The 22245-nt window shown below is 39.9% G+C and overlaps 1 protein-coding gene across 1 annotated transcript in view; it reads left to right on the top strand.

Annotated features, from left to right (window-relative positions):
* The window catches only part of LOC121523720 (oxysterol-binding protein-related protein 10), a 113474-nt gene that overhangs the window by 48997 nt on the left and 42232 nt on the right, over positions 1-22245 (top strand). Inside the window, exons 5-6 of the mRNA XM_041808720.1 lie at positions 5355-5552; positions 18279-18519. Of these exons, the coding sequence (XP_041664654.1) occupies positions 5355-5552; positions 18279-18519 (439 nt within the window). The remainder of the gene's footprint in view (positions 1-5354; positions 5553-18278; positions 18520-22245) is intronic.

Genomic DNA, 22245 nt, shown 5'->3' on the forward strand with positions numbered 1-22245 from the left:
AATCTACTTTGACAACAAACATGATTGAGCCTTTACTTATTTATATGAAAATATGTTACAACAATCAACAGCTGCTTTAGATGTCCCCCCTATCAGCCTATCCAATTTTTAAATATACTATTGTACAAAGTGTTTCGCTTCAGTATTTAAAAAGTATTTCCTCTTCCTTTTATTCAGGTTATTAGAGAGTACCTAATTATGTGTAATTAGTGCCTCTTCCCTGTAGCGTTGAATTAACAGGTCAGCAGCTGACCCTTCAACCATCAACCCACGCTGCCTCACTCAGGGTTCAGTCCACCCACAGTCCACTGAAAGCAGTGCAAGCACAGAGATTAATTTACCCCTGAGTTGAGTCTGTCAGACATGCTCAACTAATCTCCAATTGGGAGATGGTATTACCAATCCCATGTATGTTCATAAATTTCAAACACAGGTGCCTTCAATGGAGGACTTACTTATGATGACTCTATTTTTCTTAAGCTCTCTTACTTTTTTGCAGAGTAAAACAGTTCTTACAATATTTTTTTTAGATACACAGTCATGTGCATAGATTTTAGGCATGTAGGATTTATCATGAGACCAATGTGCCCACCCCCCCAAGGGGATCCTGGACCCTAGGTTGGGAACTGTTGCCCTAGGCCAGTGGTTCTCAACTGGTGTTGCCTCAGGACCCAACACCAACTCACTAATGAGCAACTATTTCTATTTGATTTATCAGATTCCTTCAATGTTTGTTTGTTGTTTGGAGTTAAGACAGTACAGAATGAAGAGAAGAAAACCAAAGAGAAGATTCTGAGACACATTCCTAATAAAATTCCAAAACATGTCCTGGAAAGTTGCAAAAAATTCTCTGTTTCCTGTGAAAATTACTCCTGGATACGACTGCTGAAAGGTTCTTGAAAAAGTCCTAATAATCATGGTGGAATATTCAAAAAAGGAAAAATTCTTTGCAAAATTTCTTTTGATTCACAGGACAAACCATAGAGAATTTTAGAGTAATTTGCCACTGAAAACTCTCCTAAATAGAGGGAAAATTCTGAAACTTTTTGGGAGAAATTACTTTAAGTTTTCTAGGAGGTTTACAGGGGAAAGTCTTCAAAAATTTTAGATAAATGAAAATTCCTGACTAATCCTAAAAAAATCTGCCAAGCACTCTTTTGATTTTCTTTTTGCTGTCAGAAACATAAAACCACAGAAAAAAAATTAAAAGTGCTTCATGGACTCTTTGACCATTTTTGTTGCTGGCACATATTCACGGCCCACAGGAAACAGCTCTGTGATCCACCTTTGGGTCCAGACCCACCAGTTGAGAACCACTGCCCTAGGCCACTCATTCCCAAAGTTTGGGTCAGGACCAACAGGTGGCCATAGAGTTTTCAGAATTTCCCTCCTACAGTGTTTAATGGGACATTAATGTCTGCAGTACACATAATAACCACATCAGGGAGCTCTACCCATCACACTCACCCTCTCCCCCATAGTAAAACACAAAACACGGTTCGACCAGTCACTGGATGGCAAAAGGGCTAAAGTCATGGATGCATTGTTCCAGACCAAATAGCCACTGAAGGCCCAAAGGAGCCAAGCGTGTAAAGAGAGCCAATGTGACAAAGGTGAAGTGGCTCATAAAATGGAAAGTGCTCGGTCAGAACCACATTGAGTCTTGAGTTTCACTGCCTAACAGAAGCATATAAAAAAAACATTTTTGTCTTTGAAAACACATGCTTTTTCCACTGACAAAACAAATTATCAAGGCAAACTTTTGCTCCACATCTTTCTCAAGTTTGAACAGAGAACTTATGGAAATGAAACCCTTTTTCCCTGAAACCCTGGAGGAAAAAGAGATGAAACTAATGAATGAATCAGCTATATATAGTTTTGTTCTTGAATATTTCCCTACATATTTAGCCATAATTTGATCAGAGATTGAAATTGTTTACATAAGACTCAGTGTTTAGCATGTTCCACCCTCACATCTGTGCCCAACACTTAACTAAATTTATTCCCTTCTTTCCTTTTCCTTTTGATTTTTTTTTTACATCTTCCTGTTCCATTTCATGAAAGCACTCGCATCTCTCAGGGACTGTTTGTTTACTTTTCTGCTTACTCACAGCTTGTGGCTAAGCTTTACACATCACAAACAGGGTTCTCTGGTGTAGGCTGGCAATTTCCTGTGATTACATTGTATGATACCCTAATAACTTCCTCTATTTAGTGTTTGAATGCAAATGAATCACAACATGGAGAATGTTCTGCAACTACAAAAGAACATCCTTTATATTTCATATGTTTGCTTTGTTTTCTTTATCTGTATTGCCACACTGATAATGAAAAAAAAAACAAGTAATTTTATCCTGATCGTGTAGATGATGATATAAGCAGATGTGAAAGTGTTAGTTTTGACTTCCTTGGTCATTGATGAGAACAAAATGCGTATTCTTTACCTCTCAGTAAGCATTTTGCTAAGTTGCAAGTTCTTTATTTGATTTTGCTGCTGCAGTGACCAGACCCTCACGCCCCTGTGAGGGATTAATCTCAGTTTCTTTTCTCCTTCCTCTGCTGTAAACAAATATAAAGTAAAGACAGAAAAGAGGGATGTTGTTCTGACATCACTGCAGTGTGAGCACAGAGGTCAGCGAGCGGAAAAGTCACAGAGAGGAAGTGAAGAAGGCATCAGAGTGAAGAATGAAAAGTGACTTAAGCTTCAACCCAGAAAACTACAAAAGAAAAACACAAAGGATGACTGTTCTTTATATAACCCAGATGAACATTATGGTAAATCAGAATATTATGCATTTGTCAAAATAACGTACCCGCAAATTCTTGATTTCTCTGACAATGTGCAGATTTTATTTTTCAACTCAGGTCACTTAAAGTCCCTCGCCATTATCTGAGCTCTTGAAACATACTGTATATGGATGTGTCAAATACAGCTTATATTTACAATATGTCTATATGTTATGATGTGTTTTGTCAGAGGTAGTCGTTCAAAAGGAGTAGCAAAGTGTTGATAAACAACCATGACAACACACTCTTTTAAACAGTTAATGGCAAGACAATTATTTGCAGTTAATAAGCTCAGTTTGCAAATAGCATTCACCCTTAAGAAATATCTCTATCAAATTTTGATAATTGGCTCATTTTACAGTAGATTAAATGAAAAAATACCACGTTTATTTGTTCAGGCCCATTCTGCGTTACGATTTGCCCCTTTTTTTTTTATTCATTGATGGTGCCAAAGAAAGTCTTTATAAATGTATGTGTTACTTTCAAAGTGGGCTAAATACCAGTGGGTTATATAATGGGATTACTTTACTAAGGAACTCTCACAATTTACATATTTGAACAAGAAGAACAGATGGAATATAAATTTACTGGCTAATGGAAAAAATAGGTTAATCTGTTAATCTGTTTGATGGTATTTAATAAGACCAGCATTAACTTGCATGAAAACCAACAATGACAGTGTTATTCCAGTACTTACCAACCATAAACAAACATACATCAGCATTTAACCATAAGTGACCTGCATCAAAACAAAATGGACAAGCGAACATTTGACCAGCATCAAAGCCGTCAAGGACCAGGATTAACTAGCATCAAACCAACAACGGTCAGCATTTTACCAGCACTGACCAGCATTGAACCAACAATGGCCAGAATAAACCAGCACTGATCAGCATCAGACCAACAAAGGCTAGCATAAACCAACACTGACCAGCTGACCAGCAATGGCCAGCATGAACCAGAACTGACCAGCATCAGACCCACAATGGCTAGCATAAACCAGCACTGCAGTTGACCAACAATGGCCAGCATGAACCATAACTGACCAGCATCAGGCCCACAATGGCCAGCATACAACCAGCACTGACCAGCATCAGACCGACAATTGCCAGCGTAAACCAGCACTGACCAGTTGACCAACAATGGCCAGCATAAACCATAACTGACCAGCATCAGGCCCACAATGGCTAGCATAAACCAGCACTGACCAGTTGACCAACAATGGCCAGCATAAACCATAACTGACCAGCATCAGGCCCACAATGGCTAGCGTAAACCAGCACTGACCAGTTGACCAACAATGACCAGCATAACCAGCACTGACCAGTTGACTAGCAATGGCCAGTATCAAACCAGCACTGATCAGCATCAAACCAACAATGGTCAGCATACAACCAGCACTAACCAGCATCAGACCAAGAATGGCCAGTGTAAACCAGCACTGACCAGTTGACCAGCAATTGCCAACATCAAACTAGCACTGGCAAGCATCAGACCAACAATGAAAAGCATTTAACCAACATTGACCAGCAAGATTTTATTGCTTGGCAGCTTTGTTTATTTCAACAGGTTGTCATATCCAAAACTATATTATTCAAATGATACTTTATATTATTTCAGTTTTTCTTATCCATCTCTTTTTAAGATTTTATGAGACACTGCATTATATTTATCTTTTCTACATGATTACAACTTGAATATTTTCTCATATTGTTTGTTGGATTAAAAAAAGAAAGCGATGTAATGGGATTGTTTGAGTTCTCTCTGTGATTTGGTTAAATTGTAAAATAATGGGCTTTAATTTGGCTATACAAATAAACTGGCTAACGGTAAGCCATGGCTAATGCTAGCTAGCTATCAAAAAAGTAGGAAGTTTTTTTATTAAAGAAAAACACTGAAAAAAATGTGTAAAGCACTCAAGGATCTTTGCACATTAAATTATATCTACCCTTTTTTTCTAGTTTAACTGCTTTAATATATATTTAATGTTATAGGGCTTATTTCTTGCTATTTTTGGCTTTAATTTCATTTTGAATTGGCACATTAAAGCAAGATTTAAATCATTTACTCAGAAAGAACTGATAAATAAAAGTCTAAAAAAAAAACCAACCAGTAATATGAATGGTTGATTAAAGTTGAGGGTCTTTGAATATTAGTTGGCCTAGCTGGTGGGCTGCAATCCTCAATGTGGGTGACCCTGGTTCAGCTCAGACTCACATCCCTTTTCCACATTGTTGGTCCTTCTCTCTGATTCAAACTCTGTCTGTCCTGTCATCCACAATACAAGCAACAGAGGCCCAAAAATAAATCTTAAGAAAATAAATAAATATAATTTGGTTCCAACATTGGCTAATGGCTACAGGGAAGTAAAGGCTCTTTCTTGAGTACAAATCTAATATTGTTTCTTTTTACAGCAGACATTTATTCAATTTAGGGAGAAGTACTCTGGCATTTAACCTTTAACTTCAAGATAATGTTAAAAGAACATGCTCTCTTCTGTTTACATCATCATGCTCTTTTAACATTTAGTTTCTCTCTCTGCTCTCTCACACTCTCCCCTCTTCCAGAGTTCCTCGTCCTCAGGTCGGACCCGTAGCTTCTCCCTGCTCCCCCACCTAACCCCATCTTCATCTCCGGGTTCTCAGAGGCACCTTAGCCACACAGCCTCACCCAGCAACATCGTCACCATCACCCATCACAAATCTCCAGCTGCAGCTCGGCGGGCCAAGAGTCAGTATCCAGGACGGCTGCTGGAGGTCAAAGAGGTGGGTGTGCAAGGCAACAGCTCAAGATAGGAAGATTTTAAAATGATGGGTACACTTTTTGTAAAGTGTTTTGTTAATCTGAAGCAGATTAGCTGAAACAACATGAAAGGATTGTCCAATTTCACTTCATCTTTGACCCTAGTTTTTAATGCTCATTATTTTTAGCTTGCTAATTTATTAAAAATTGGCTCAATGCTGCTACAGCTAAAAAAGTGATAAGTCCTTAGGCCCAAAACGTTTAAAAATATGATTTCGGCCATTACAAAGTTGCTTCATTCTCCTATAGCACAGACATTGAACATTGTTGACTTAAACTTAGGGAACTGTCACGTGAACGATGAGGCTAAAGAAGCTACTGGCTAGCTAGTATGCTAGTTTCCCAAGCAAGCTACTTCTTGTCTTGTACCACTAATGCAGTGCATTTCTCTTTGTTGCGGTGGTATTATTTTGATAGTTATGTTTTATTATAGATGAACAACTGTTGAGGCAACCTTTCTACTTCTGCTTAAGTATTTGGCAGCTCAATCTACATTTGCTAATGTTCCTCCAGATAACACTGAGATACAAATGTAAAATACAACAGAAGAAAATTACACTGTAGAGCATGAAAAGTTTTCCTATTTTGTGTTTACTCTTAAAACTCACTAGTTTTCAAAGCCAGTGTGCAATCATACCCTCTTAATAACACTCTTTACGTCAAGGATAAAACATAATTACATGTTGGGCTTTTTTGTTAGCACATTGCTACTTTTTTCAGGTTTTATTTTTCCCTTTTTTGTGCAAAGTTCTGAGTACATATTTTGATACATTTACATTTTAACTTCCGTTAATTCATGAAACCTCAACTTTTTTGCTATGACTTTTGTTATGACTGTGTGCCCCATAATTTGTGCAGCAGCACCACTTACCCTCTGCTGTCACAGTGAACTCCCGTTGAGCTGCACTGTTTGTCCAGAGAAGCTGAATATGTACATTTTGTTGCCATGCTTATTCATTTTACTAGCATTGTTTTTAAAAGTGTCATGCTATGCCACCGATAAAGCATTCTGCTGTTGGCAGTTGCCATCGAATCTGCGTCTGAGAATTTGAGAGCGAGGAAGTTATAGAGCAGTTCACCTGCCTTGATGGCATAACTCATCAATCTGCTGACTGTGAGGCTGAGATGAACCGCACATTTGGTCTTGTGCTGGGGCGATGGGTTCACTGAGCTAGACAGTGTGGCATTTCAATATCTGAGCACGCGGACGAAAGTCAGAGGCTTTTGGTCCTTGATCCTCCCGGTCTTTCTATACTCTTGTAAGGCCAGGACATTGACTGATGGCTAGAGACACTGACTGGACTCTTTTGTGACAACCTCTCTTTGGTACAGTTTTGGGTATCATTGGCAAGACCGTGTGTCTAATGCTAACATGCTCAGGAGAGCAGGGGTGGGAAGTGGCAGCTGCCTGATGCGGGAATGGCAGCTGCGCTTGGCACACTTTCCTGGGTCTGATCCAGCTCAATGCATACCGGATGCAAAGGATCTGGTGGGCTGGTCTAGATGCCGGAGGTGTCATGGAGTGTGCAGCTAAGAGGATACCTGGAGAGATGAGGCATGGGCTTGGCACAGGCCTGGACGATGGCCACCAGGTGGTTAGAGTAGTGCAGGACAAAGGTTGACACGTTAAAGTTTCATGCTGGCATATGCTCCTATACCTGACGTGACTGGTGGAGGTATTAGCTCAAATGTAGCAACAGCAGAAGCTTAATCAGAATCGTGCCAAATTTCTTGTTTAAACAAGAACAATAAGCCACACTGAAAGCTTCTCTTGGAGGAGAAGATGCTCATCTCAGTCTTGGCATGAATTTTATCCACATCAAGTTCGACTGTTCATAAACTAAAGATGTGTTTGAATGTTGAACACAGGGTTGTCTTTTGTCTTTTTGTCTTTTCCCCTTGACTGGCCCGTAATGAATGTGACAGACAGAGTGTCCATCCAAGCACCTTTCAAGTGTTTTTTAAAGTCTCGCCCTTCCTATGCTTTCTATGGGAGGTTTCCCATATGAATGTAGAATATATTCTTGCAATGGATATATGAAACAGCCTGGCATGTCAGGCTAGTAGACCTCAGGCAGATACATGTTAGTAAATGTTTTGTAGCTTTAATTAGTTTCTGTGATTGCATTGCAGCCATCAAAGTTAACAACTTTGCTGTGTTTCATCCACCTCCATATTTCATGTTAACTCGTATTTCCCTCTTTCACTCTACTTTATGATTCTGCAAATATAGTTCAATTTTTAATTGTCAGCAGTCAACTCAACAACAGTTAAACCATGACACCAGTTCTATACATCAGACCAACAAGGATAAAATGGTAACGTAATAGTTAAGTTTTCTGGTTGTTTTTTTGTTACATCTGGGACTTCACGAAGTATTGAAATTTAATCAAGCCAAATTTAAATTTGAAATTTTATTTTTGAATGTACTTTTAAAATTGTAAATCACCACAGTAACATGCAGTACCACCAGGGTCCACCAGGGGGCTGTGGCTCTCACTTTAGGAAGCACTATTCTAGAAAGTTTTCTTTCTTTCTTAGCCATTATTCTGGTGTTGTTTTCTTAGTGATAGACTAGATAGTTTTGACAGAACTGAGCTATCTTAAAAACCCCTTTGGAGTCAGAGTATTACACAGACTCTAACTTGGGTTAAAGTCCACCTAAAAAATTTGTCTGTTTTCATTATTTGCAACAAACTCTGCTCTGTATTTTTTGTGGCCTTTGTGTCTTCAGCGCCTGCTCTCTGGTCTCAGGTGGGACACTGCTGCAGTGAGTTCAGCAGATATTTCTGGCTTCCTGGCAACCTTGACACGGACTGCAGTGTGCTCAATGTTTACTGTTCAGCGTTGTTAGCATTTTTATGGTATCTATCAATACTGATTAACATGGCTGGTGACGGAGAAAAGGGAAGAGCTGGTGTTGTTGGATGAGTATTAAAAGTGAAACTTATTATATGATATATAAAACTGTCAATTCACAAAAGTAGTTAATAGTAAAGGTGTGCTCATCTGAATTGAACGTTTAATATCCAAGACAACACTGTCCTTTAATCCCTGAACCTAAACATATTAACAGTTCTTCCCACCTTTTCCATCAGGTTTGAATTTACAGACCTGAAAGCACATTCTCTGCTAATTACAAATGCCCCTTCTTGAAAATTCCCATCAGTGTCTGATTTATTTTGAACTTCAAATCCTCATTAATTCTCTCCGCCTCAGTCAGCATACCTGTCACTTCTGGTTACCACTCGGTCCTCATCTTCTACGCCACTATTAACTCAGCAGTCATCCTCCTCTGTGCTTATCTTTTTAAGAGAAGATTGTTTCTCCACGTCTCCTCTTAATAGCCTGTCTGAACTTGGTTCATGTTGATTAATTACTAAAGATCAGCCCTTAATGGTTGAGTTTTCTGAAGTGAAAATAATAAAGACATGATGAAGTCATGATTTTACGCCTGACTTCTGAAACATCTGCAACAAAATTTGCTTTCACCCTTTTTTCAAGAGTTGAAACAGGATCTTCAGTGTGTCACCATGCAGCTGTGCATCTGGCTGCTGAATTATGTACATAAGCTGACTTACAGGCTGGAATGAGAATAAAACATGGACAAGGAGGGACAAGAGGCTTTCTAAATATAAATCACTTCTGCCCAAATTAAATGTAGCCACAGAGAGGAGGAATAAGAGCTGACAAGAAAGAGGACATGTCTGTCGTTGTGGAAGATGTTGTTGCATCCCCACAGATTACTCTCTGACTTGTTTTTGTTGCTGTTGCAAAAACTGTTGAATGGAAATTGTGTATGAACGTCATTATTTTGTGATGTCCTTTTCCTTCATTACTTGGAAAGTTAATATGGTTTAGAGGGTTATTTGACTAGTTGAATGATTAAACATTATGAATGAACATTTCTCTAAAATGTCTGTACAAAACTGCTATAATGTATGATGTAGTTTGATATGAAATAGTTGGGTAATAAGGTCATGAATCATTTCACTAATCAACTGATAACACAAGCGGTAACCTGAACTCTCCCTCCCTAGCATGCCAGACAAATTGTTACCAAATAAGCTTTTTTAAGTATTAGATTTACTCTTTAGAGCAAGTTTTTAATTTGTGTTGTGCCTTTGTCCTTTGCATTGTTTTCTTGTTTCTTGGTGATATTTCCATGAAAACGGGAAATTTTAAGCACTAAAGTTTTGGCTGTTGATCGCTTTTGTTGATTGTCCATTCATCCATCCATGTATCCATCCATCCATGCATGCTTTCATCCATTCATCCATCCATCAATGCATGCTTTCATCCATCCATCCATCCATGCATGCTTTCATCCATCCATTCAGCCATCCATCCATCCATCCATCCATCCATCCATCCATGCATGCTTTCATCCATCCATCCATCCATGCATGCTTTCATCCATCCATCCATCCATCCATCCAACCAACAGTTACTTCTTGCATTCAAACTGGCATTTAAAGGGTTGAAATCCTGAAAATAACTAAATATTTGTAAGTTTTGATCAGGACTGAAACTGATGAAAAGCATTAATCTAAAAAAAATAGGAGAATTTCTTTTTGACTCATTATTTTATTGCTCATTTTGTAGCTTGATGCCCTTTCTCTGACCTCCTGTCTTTCTGGATATTTGTTTATGGAGGGACAAGTATACAATTTTTTACCTTTGCATGCCTGATCCTTGCCCTGATTAAACAAAGACAGCTCTCTCTTACTGTCTGACTTAAACTAGGACAAAGCATCTTTGTATGGTGTCTGCCAAATAGAGCATTCTAATTCACCATAGGAACTGAAAAACATCGCTTACATAATCACCTGTCATGCCATTGAGCCCTCACAGTGGGATCGGAGCACCTTTGTATCACTGTGCCTCCTTTCTTTGGCTAAAACAGCAGGAAACAGACTGATTAGTTAAACTGTGGGTTAAAAACTTAGCATTTACACTGACAGTTCAACTGCTCGTCATTCTCATGACACCATTTGAAGAGCACCAGTGTTTCATGCCCCCCCTCCCCCAAATAAACAACAACAGAAAAAAACTCTTTCATGCCTTCTCACTCATTGAAGACCTTGCTGGCTTCAAGTCGTTAAATTCCCCATACAGATGCACCATGCTGTGTCTCGCTAAGAATATCTCATCTAAGTGACTCAGTCTTTGACAGAAAGAGAGCAACTAGCGATCAGGGTGAGAGCGGGAGAGTCATTTCTCACCTCTCCAGAGCAGAGTGTGTCTCCTCGAGTGAACCCGGGATGGTTTGAGTAAATACAGAGCAGATGGTGTGATCATTAAGCAAAACAAACACTCCTCTGGTGCTTGTGCTTTTTCTCTACAGGCGGAGGAAACGCAGCCCTCTCTGATGTGTGATTCATTTTCTCTTTAGCCTTTCACATTCTTTTAGTTCTGAGGAATTGCGTCTCCATGTGTCCTGACTCATATCCGCTTCATTTTGCCTCCCTTCTTTCGTCATTTGTTGTGCTCCTTCTTATTTTTTATTTCAGGCTGTGCCTGACGGGTTTGGCTTATGGTTGAGGGGACTCTTGAGTTGACAGTAAAAAAAACAATCTCTTTCTGCTCCTATTTATGCAGTAGAAACCTGGAAGCTGCTGCGTGCTGATTATTATTGGATTTATGGTCACGCAGATGCATCGGGGATCTTGTACTGTAGGCCCTGTCCTGTCTATTTCTGCTTGCTGTGGCTAAAAACATCATAAAAATCCCTAAAAGACACCCACCCAGCTACAAATGCTTACAAATATCTTTTCAAACAACCATGAAGAGAAAGTGGCATTTGCACCTCAGTGATTCTCCACATGATCTTCCCTCTCAGCCCTGCCCCGTTAAACTCACTGAACCATCCTCTCAGCAGGGGATAGACTCAAATATACAGTGTGAGTGCCAAGCTGCAGCACAAGCACAGATATATGGTTTGACCATCAGGACTGTTGTGACGTAATAGAGCTAGAGTCCACCTATGGACAGTATAAATTATGGACATCTCTGTGACACCAACCATTGGTGTAGAAAGAAGTTTGTGAAGCCAAACAAAGGTAATCATTTGGTAATGCTGTCTACTTAATTTTAGACAAGTTTAGAAATAGGAAAAAAGTTGTAGTGGGTCTTACTAACATTTCAGACTGGGCTCTTTAAAGGAACCTTGCATGATAAACATTTTCACCTATAAGATTATAATTTTTATCACTTGTATGTTACAAAAACCCATCAGTATTTTGAGAAAATTTGATATGACTCGATAGGACAGGAGGCTGCCATGTTTTTAGTCTTACAAAAAATAGCAGACATATTGCAACCTATTCATTCAAAATCAATAGTGTGGCTCGAAGCAAGGGAGCTGCACCTAGTCAGAAATACTGTCTCAAGGATTGTTTGAAGGAGTTGAGTTGTCTAAGGTACTTTGCAATACTCATGCTATTAGCCTAAGAAGATTTCACTGAGAGTTGCCTCTTAGAGAGGACGTGTGGAGAAAGCTAGGCTGTACAGCGTAGTAGACAGGTATGCTATCTTTAGCAAGTTTTAGGTACAAATGGGTAAAAAAACAATGTTGGCTAAGTTGTACACTATATAGGTATTTCTGAAGCCTTTTATTTTTCACCTAGAAAGCCTCTGTGCTACGTACTCTTCCATTTCATTGCATCTGATCAACTGTTTGGGGCTGTGGGCTTTGTCAGAGACAAAAACAACAAACCAAACTAAAACCAGCTGTTTTAGCTAGCTTCTCAACTTGACCACCTGACATTGTTTTCATAAATTAAACATATGGTGCCGACTGTCGCTTCTCTTGTTATCAGCCATTAGATGAATAAAGTGACATTTGAATGACAAATTTCTATTCAGCACTTCTGGACATCTCATCAGTGTCTTGTAAGGCAGGGAACTCTAGATGGGGAGTGATGCAGGCTGCAAGTATCTGTGAGTTGCTATCCTCAGTCAGAAATGTCCTGAAGAATTTTCTCCTGGATTAATAAAGTATCTATCCATCTATCTGAAGAAGTGTTGTAACTTAGTATATGTAGTATACATGCCAGGCCAGTAGATGGTGGTGTGATTTTGCAATGAACCTTCAAGCCAGCCTTCGGGCTGCACTTCGACGGCGTATGGGTCGAGTCAGAATCAGTTGCAGGCACAAAATATGTCTCTGCTGATCCAGTAGTACAGTTAAATTCAAAAAAGTGAGGAGCACAAACAGTACACTGGTGTCGGCAATCTTTGTTTGTTTTGGGCGTCCCGCCCCCCCCCCCTACTCGCGCATGGATATTTACTGCAGCTGCAGTGCGCATGTCCGTTTTCAGAAAGTGCCGGTTTCCCTGTTTACATAGAGACAGGGGCGTTTTGAAAAACTTCCACTCTGGAGCCCATTTCCAAAAACGTCCGTTTTCAGGCACCAAAATGCCGTTGCCATGTAAATTGACAGCCAAAACACTACAAAACTTTTGCGTTTTCACTCAAAAACTTTGTCGTGTAAACGGGGCCTAAGTGGACATGGGCTCACAGTTTATACATCTATACCAACAGGTAACTCAGGATCTTTGTTTTTTTTCCCCTCTCTGAAAAAGCCCAATCCAACAGTCACTTGTATTGCAAAGTACCTGACACAACCTAACTTTAAAAATACTGAAATATCCCTTTAAGTCAGGATTTGTTGGATAAAAAGATGTAAAAATGACTTGAGTGTCTGCTTCAGGTTGGCTGCAAAGGTCAAGAAATCCACACTAACAGTCATATTTAAAAGCCCATTTACAGCAGGAAAATCAGCATCAAATTCAAGTTTATCTGGTCTGATTAGCACATTAAAAAAATATATTTTGGGGGATACAAGTTATGCGCAAATCTGGTGATCACCTATAGGCTTCAAATTTGCACAAAACGAGAGAGTCACTTCACTGAGAATACAGCCAGCTTTTATACAGCTTGTGGTGGAGATACACAAAGTTAAAAGAGTAGAGGAAAATTTAAGTTCTAGTTAAGTTGTGGAGCTATTTCTGTTACTATTATACACTAAATCTCTTGTATTACAAAGATATCACACCAAATGATGTGTTGTTGTACAGTAACTCAGAACAGCTGCGATTATTTTCTGTGACACCATCACAGCAGTGTTGATATTCAGTACAACCTGAGTGTGATATAAAAACAAAGCATTTAATTCTGAAGACACTTTCAAAAGATGTGTTTTCAAAACCAACCTGTTAAATTTTGATGTGTAACATTTTTGCAAAATAAAGTTGTAACATCTCTTCCTCAGATACCCTAAAGAGCATTTAAGTACTAATTTATTCGTGCAGTCTTATTTTGGATGTTCCGGTCTTTGTCATGCTGTCGTCTCTCATCCGTCAGTCCATCCATGCATGCATCTGTCTATCCTCTGACTGTGTGACGGTGGGAGTCAGACCACATTACCGTCTCTCCCGGCCGGCTTGTCACGGCTGATGTGGACTCATCAAACGCCTTGACTCAGAGAGCAGCAGCACCAGCGGGCACTCGCACTGCCGCTGCAGAGCTGGAGCACTGGGGTTAGGCTATTTCTGGAAGCACTGTGGTCCTGTTGGCTCCAGAGAGCTCTGTGAGTGTGTGTGAGGAGGGGGGGCGAGCTGCCATCACTGTTAGCGCTCTGACTCGACTTTTACAAAGGTCCTCTGTAATTTAATGTCTTCTTTATGCTCATTACTAAAAGTGTAATCAAACACAGACACGGATAGGAAAAATGTAAAGTTAGATCTGAGTACATTTAGTGATACTGTACATGATTTAAAATGTATTTCTTAATTTCTTTCTTTCTAATTCTTTCTCTTGAAAAATCTCTACAGCATTCATTTAAGTCTCTGGTGTTGTTTACACCAGAAATGTGCAAAATTGTCCTCAAACACCATAAAACTTAGTGAGCTGTGTTATTTTTGAGCATGGTATGGTCTTTTTAGAGTTACTTAGCGTTGCATAGCAACACAATTGCTCAGAGGACTGCACAGCCACCTGCTAAAGGCCCCTTTAGTGAATACAGACCCTGAGGCAGCTCTGATGTGTGCTTTCAGTGGTACATCACAGATGCAGCCATCCTCCAAATCTTCATTTCTTTGCCTACTTTTCCATATTGCATTTTGTGTCGTGAAGTGTGAAAGTGCATGATATAAATATTTGCACACAGTTTATGGCTAAGTCTTCAACGAATGTTTCCATTTAGTACCAAAAACTCATCCTGTAGATGGGTGTTTGTAGAAAGAACTTCAGTTTACCTTCTCCCATGGCATCTTAACCTCTCATCTATTTCAATTACAGTCAGAGACAGATCAGATGTCTGATTGCCTAAGCTAGTATCAGTCTATCACAGATTATCAATATTTGGCTAAAACAGGAAACTGTGACAAACAAAAGGAAAAGCCGTGCTACAATTGTCTAGATTAATTTCTTTCATTAATCCACAATCAGTGGCCCATCATGACAAATTAAAAACAGAATTATAGAATTTTTGCAAATTCATAAAAAAAAAAAAAACATAAAACATCACATTTCATAATCTTCATCTCTGTGAAATTTGGCACCAATTCCTCCTGTTTCCCATGATTGTTGCTGAGACATTTCTACACGTTGATTGGAGTCCATCTGTGGTGGTAAATTAAACTGATTGGAAATGATTTGGAACATACCTCAATAAAAGGCCTCACAGCTGACAATAACAGAGCAACAACCAAACCATAAGTTCAAAGGAACTGCCTGCAGAGCTCAGAGACAGGATTTTTGCGAGGAACAGATCTGAAAAAGGCTACAAAAAGAATTAGCTACACTGAAAGAGCACAGTGGCCTCCATAATTCTCAAATGGAAGAAGTTTGGACTCTTCCATTGTGGTCACCAGGCCAAACTGAGCAATCGGGGGAGAAGGGCCAAAGTGGTGGTCACTCTGACTGAGCTCCAGAGAATCTATGTGAAGAAGGGAGAAAGCTCCAGAAGAACAACGCCACTGTAGCCCTCCATTTATCTGGGCTTCATTGCAGAGTGGCTAGATTGGTAGCCTCTCCTCAGTGCAAAACACATGAAAACCTGCTTTGAGTTTGCAGAAAGTACTTGAAGGACTCTGAGACTGTCAGAAACAAGATTCTCTGGTCTTAGATACCAAGATTGAACTGTTTGGCCTCAGTTCAACACATTATATCTAGATGAAACCAGGCATCACCTCCCCAAAGTCCATTCCAGCAGTGAAATATGGTGGTGGCAGCATCATGCTGTGGGGATGCTTTTCAGCAGTGTCCCAGTCAAAGCCCTGACTCAAACCCTTACACCTGAAAATTACTGTCCATAGAAAGTCCCCATCCAAGCTGACTGAGTCTGAGAGGATTTACAAAGACGAACCGCAGAAAATTCCCTAATCCAGGTTTGCAACACTTGTTGTGTCTTTGGGCTGTAGTTGCTGCCAACGGTGCTTCAGCTAAGTAATGAGTAAAGGGTCTGAATACTTAAGGCAGTTGTTATAAAGATTTTTTTTTCCATTTTTTTGATGACAGTTGAGAGTGCGTGGAGAGAATAAATGCTGATGTTGGACTGCAAGTTGGGTGATGACTGTAACCCCTGCATATGGGTCCCATGATCTAACTGCCGATCTAAACCCTGGATGTGTGATCTAACCCTTGGTGGGACTTAACACTGGGCCACTCCCATAGAAATGTTTCATCATGACGTAATACTCAAAAAAATATGTACAGTATGTATTTAAATCCAATCCAATCCAATCCACTTCATTCTTATAGCACATTTTATAAACTGAATGTTTCCAAAGTGCTGCACAAAACATCATTTAAAAACAAAACTATTGTTCTACCGGTGCTCAAAATAAAACCAGTAAAACCAAGAGAATATACTAAAACAATAATACAGAACAAGTTTCATGTTTTAATGTTGGCCATATTTCATTTTATCTTTAGAATTTGCTGCGGGCCCCTGCACCATAGTTTGGACACCCCTGCTATGTATTGTGTGTCCCTAAAAAAAAAATGCCTCGAAAAGTTTTTTTTGTCTGTATTGCCCAGCTAACATTTCTGTAACATCATACAAAGAAAATAAAAAAACACCTGCCATTGCATCTGTAATAATCCCATAAAGTGGAGTAAAAATTGTTTTTCATGAATGGACAGAGAAACATCTGACTTCAGGGTTAAGCTGTGAAAAGGAAACGGCAGGCTTTGATTATCTGAAGGGCGCTGTAAAAATGATACTCTATCAGCATGCTGAACACTGAGAATCTATTTATAACAAGCACAGGAGACAAAAACTTGAGCTCCACCTGCCTGACGAATACAGCCTCCCAGATGAGTAAACGGCTGAATAATTGGACATCCTCGGTATTTTTTAAAAGAAGACCTCCTTTACATGAATGTCTGCTCCATAAATCCGACTGCAGCAGCTCACAGTGAGTCAAAAATAGATCTGTGTAGTGATGCAGGAAGACAGATGTGCTTTTCAAGTGCATGCAGAGGACGAGCGTGTGTGAAGCCATACAATATTAATGAATACAACATTTCGGGGCTGATAAACAAGCCAGATTCATTAGCCTCGGGAGAAGCTTATTACCCACAAGCGAGAGCTGACTTTGTTTCCTTCCTTTTATGATACATTTCGACTGTGAGAGGTGAGTCATACAGAAATATTTCACACAAGGAAATGTTGTGTGTCTGCAAGAGCAGGGGGAAAACTTTCTTGAAGAGTTTTATCAGTTACTGTTTTTGAATCCTCTGTCTTGGAGCCGAGTTGTTGCCTGTTGTTGAGACTGAGGTGACACCATCAGAATTTGCTCTGTCACTGAGCTCTTGAGCTAACCCTTAACCCTTTAGCCCTCTTGGACAAATAATTGGCATGCTGCCCAAGGTAACAAACAATTTTCAGTTGAGACAGCTTCGACAGTGCTTATAAAAAAACTCTTTGTATGTTTGATCCTTCTGTGGATTTTATTCATTTATCAGGGCAAAGCTAATTTGATTTATTCGACATAATAAACAAACTCTTAATGTCAAAATGAAAACAGATTTCTACAAAATAATGTCAGTTAAATAGAAATATATAATGTAAAATCAGTGGATGCATAAATATTAGATGCATCTGGGGCTACAATCAGAAATGTCTCAATCAAGCTTGCACATCTGGACACTGCAATTTTAATCCATTCTTCTTTACAAAACTGCTCAAGCTATGCAAGTTTGCATGAGGACTGGGCATGAACAGCTCTTTTCAAGTCCAGCCACACATGGCAGGAAGGTTGAATTTATTTATAGCTTGTGCATTGTAGTATAAAGAAGAACCATAAAAGTTATGCATATTTAGGGGCGTGGCTGATATAACTGCCGCAGCATGATGTAGCTGTTTGTCATGGCGCCAAAGGCACACCTCAGCTCCACCTCTTCTCTGTTACTAGGCTGATCTAATGTTTTCAATGTGAAAGCCGTCATGGAAATGACTCACTCGTCCCATTTGGTAACCAAATTGCTGATGTCACCCCTGTTTTGTCCAGTTTTTTCTACAGTCTATGAGAAAACCCATTTTTCAGTTGTGTCTCCAGGTTTCTCTATCTGAATAACCTGGACATCTTAAGTAGTACGAAAGTATATAAAAAAAAACATCTGTGACTCTCGTGTAATTGCAGATAGTATTTTCATTGTTTTGAATCTTTGTCCTCCAGGTGATGTCTCAAGCAGAGGGCCAGCAGAAAAACCTGGTCCAGTCCATCGACTCTCTCCCTACCAGAGGCCCCGTCTCCTGTCTGGACCAGGATCTACTGCTGCTCAAAGCCACATCAGCTGCCACCCTCAGCTGCCTCGGGGAGTGCCTGAACATCCTCCAACAGACCCAGACCCACAGCCAGGCACCACATCACGCTCAGAGCTCCGACTGCAACCTCACACCCCACGGAGCCCCCTCCGGTGAGTGCGCCCCAGGCCCTGTTCCAGTGCTGCTACTGGAGCCCCCGACCCCTCCATCTCCCTTATCCTTCTTGTCTTTCCAGTCCCCTGTTCCAGAGCCAAATACCAGTGGCAAAGTTCAGCTGGGGCAGCTTGACTGTGGCTCTTGTCCCTGCCTGATTGGTACCTTGAACTTAAATGTTTGTAGTAAATGCTGTTGAATGTTGCATTTGTGTGTTAAATTAATGGTTTCGTTTTGTTTACTTTACGTTGTTGTCGTGTTCTGTATTTGTTCGTGTTGTTCTGTACTGTCTTTCATTCATTGTGTTTCTTCAATGTCTTCAATTACATTGAAATGCCAAGTTCCTCAAACTGGTAGTGCCAAGTACAAGCATGAATGTGACGTGTGTCTGAACATGAATTTCTTGTCAGTATTGTTTACAGAATACTTGAAATAATTTCTCCCAACATGCATGTCAGAATGAATCAGGGTTGATAAGGGAATGGGTAAAACCTCAATATAATGACTAACACTATGCACTTCAAAATCTCCTCAAGGGATTCAGTCTTTGCCAAAGGAATCCACACTGGTGCCTAAAATGATGTCGGACCTCTGCCATGTTAACGCTCTCTGTGACAGGTCTTTGGATCCAATAAAGTTGTTACACTGTAAACAATTTGAAGCCTGTGGTTGGTTCTATTAACATAACACCAAGGACGGGGTTCAGGATCAGTAACTTAAGGTTGAAGTTAGACCGCACAAAGAACAAGAGAAGGTCAGATGGACAGCTAGATAATCTGTATGTGTTCAGCCCAGTGGATTAATTCAAGTTTCCAAGGTACAGAAGAATATTTATAATCTATTAACAGTCTTATTTAATTACTAAGCCTCCACTGAAGGGGCAAGACTTGTTTTTATCAAGGACAATTAGAGCTGATTTATAACTGCACTCCACTAAAAATGCATTAAGTATGCTCACTGCCAAAGGGCTTTGAAGGTAGGACTAAAGATATGAAGCTGGGTCAGATGGCAGATTAACAGCTGTTTTATAATTGATCCCAGTGACTATTCAGAGGTTAAGTAAGATGCCCATTAAATTTTCTTAAATACATATTGTAACCCACTCTAAGTGCTAGCAGAAAAGGACACAGCAGAGGTCAAGTCCCTGTCTATTACTGCACTATTTAGTTCAAAATTTAACTCTGCTGAATTGAACAAAATAGCTTTTAAAGTACCTGATTTGTTTGAATTGTTTACCTTTGGTCTCTCAGCTATGTTAAAGTGGATTATTTTGTTCTTTGCGAACTTTTTTAGGATACTTTTAATGATGAATGATAACTTTGATCCAAATGTGTTACAGCAGAAAGCAAGGGAAATTTTACAGCAGTACTTTTCTTACAGTCCACGCTGATTACCACCAAGCAGCCGATTGGCCAAGTGTATTACTGTTTTTATGGAAGTTCTTCTCGGGCTGAAGTCACCCAAAGAAAAGCTCGGCTGACTGAAATCACACCCACGTCAACCAGCCAATTGGTTATTAAATAAAAAAGATTTAAAACAGGATGAAAAACAAACACAAAACCAGATTTTTTCTGACATCATAAATATCCTTAGCCTTGTTGCATTGTACTGAAATACACTGCATTCAGAAAGTATTCAGACCCCCTTCTCTATTTCCAGTGTTTTTATGTTGCAGCCTGATACTGCATTTATTTAAATTCATTTTCTCTCACTAATCTCCACTCAGTAATTCATAATGACAAAGTGAAATAAGACTTTTTGAAATTTTTGCAAATCTATTAATAGAAAAATACTGAAATATCACACTTACATAAGTATTCAGACCCTTTACTCCCATAGCATGATGCTGCCACAGCATGGTGATATTTTTTAACACTAACAATTAACAGGACCCGCTTGTTCCAGTCTGCGATGTGTGGTTTCCAAAAACATGAACACTATCCAGACGGCATGCAAAGAAGCTTTATTTACTGATGTGAACAGAAAATAGGTCCAAAGGTCAGGACTTAGATTAAAAGTTTTACAGCAATTGATATGTTTCAGTCTCTCTCCTCTGCTGTCTCTCTGTCCGGAATCTGTCAAATATTAACGTTCACTTAGTTAATGAGATGATAAAGGGACTTAAGAAAGGGTGCCAATGGCCTAGCAGTTAAGTCATGCCCTACATACAGCAGCTAGTCAGGTTGCACAGGTTTGAATCTGATCTGTGGCTTCTTTCTCGCATAACATTGCCAGCTCGCTCTCTCCCTGATTTCCTATCCTATCCACTATCCTGTCCTCTGAAAAATAAAGTTGGAAAGCCTGAAAAATACATTTTTAATTGGATTCATTGAACATAATTGCTGACAGAAGAATAAAACTGTAAAGGGCAGAGAGGAGATGCATGTGTCATTAGCAGCTACCAAACTCCTGGACCTTCCTGCACAGTTGTTTAGATGTGTTTGTAAGTTTTTTGGAGCGCAACTACTGTGAAAAATTCAGATAATATTGTCAAATTTGTTGCATCACTGGTTTGTTTGTTGCCAGTGCTCACACCCTTACTTTATTCCCAACCACTGCTCACCTGCTATGAGATTTTGGCCCAACGAGAGCTCATTGACCAGCTTATGGCAGCTCTAGTTCTGTCTTGTATTTCTGTTATCTCTTAGCTTTTACTATCTTGTGTCTGTTCATTAATCCTGAGACAACTGAAGCAGCATTCCTGCCTCATTTAAGTCCTCTAATGCTATTTACTCTCAACTACTGACGCCTACATTTTCCTGACTTTTCATGCATTTCGACAACCTCTAAAATTCTCCTTGCTATCTGACTGAACATGCCTTTGGAGACAGTGTTAGGAGGTTCAGTTATCTGCATAGAACCACGTACAGCAACATAGCCCCTTCTTGTTGAATAAATCATTTGAGGTAGTAAGCACATTTTTTCAAAGGCCTAAGGGCTGGTTTTTTGTGGAGGTATTTCAAGCACATCAGGAGTACCTTGGGATAACCCCAGGGATGCTTAGGGCATAACATAGTGTATTTACCCTGGGGTCCATGAGATTTTTCTCCCTTAGTTTCCCTGAATCCAAAGTTAGAGCTGCCATCTCTTAATGTCTACAAGTTCATCTTTTTTGTTGAGTATTTTTAAGTATTTGTTGTAAACGTCAATCTTTGACTTTTAGATCTTTTGGGGGTCTGCATTTGAGTGGGTACGCAAATCCCAGCCAATCTGCCGGTCCTCACAGTTTGTTGGTCTTCTCTTTGCGCCAACAGTCACCCTGCCCTGTACCTGTTCATCAGACAGGGGTTGGTGTGGAGTGGGACCACCGGGCCGCAAGTACAAACCTATTTCCTTCCGCTGCTTGGCTGATAAGTCCTGTGGGGGTCCATCTGCTCCTCGCTTTCGGCATGTACCCCCTTCAACTCAGTGAGGAGTTTTTGTTAGGATCCTCAGTTTTGCCAAGTGATGGGGTAGTATGGTGCATTGGCATGGGCAGCATCCAGATTTGGTATAGCTGATAAAGGTAGTGGCTGGCTGGTGGGTTGGTTGGTTGGTTGGTCCAATGGTTTTGTTAGGTCAACATAATGCATGGATCAGACAACTCTTTGGTGGAGAGTTAAGCATAAGGTTTGACTAAGTTTGGCTGAGTCTCTCCGGGCTCCTTTACCTACAAAAATAGAGCAGTTTATTACAGAAAGCTCAGTACTTACACAGTCCAGAATTTAAAGGATCTGTGTAGACTC

Source organism: Cheilinus undulatus, linkage group 16, assembly GCF_018320785.1.
Source record: "Cheilinus undulatus linkage group 16, ASM1832078v1, whole genome shotgun sequence".
Lineage (NCBI taxonomy): Eukaryota > Metazoa > Chordata > Actinopteri > Labriformes > Labridae > Cheilinus > Cheilinus undulatus.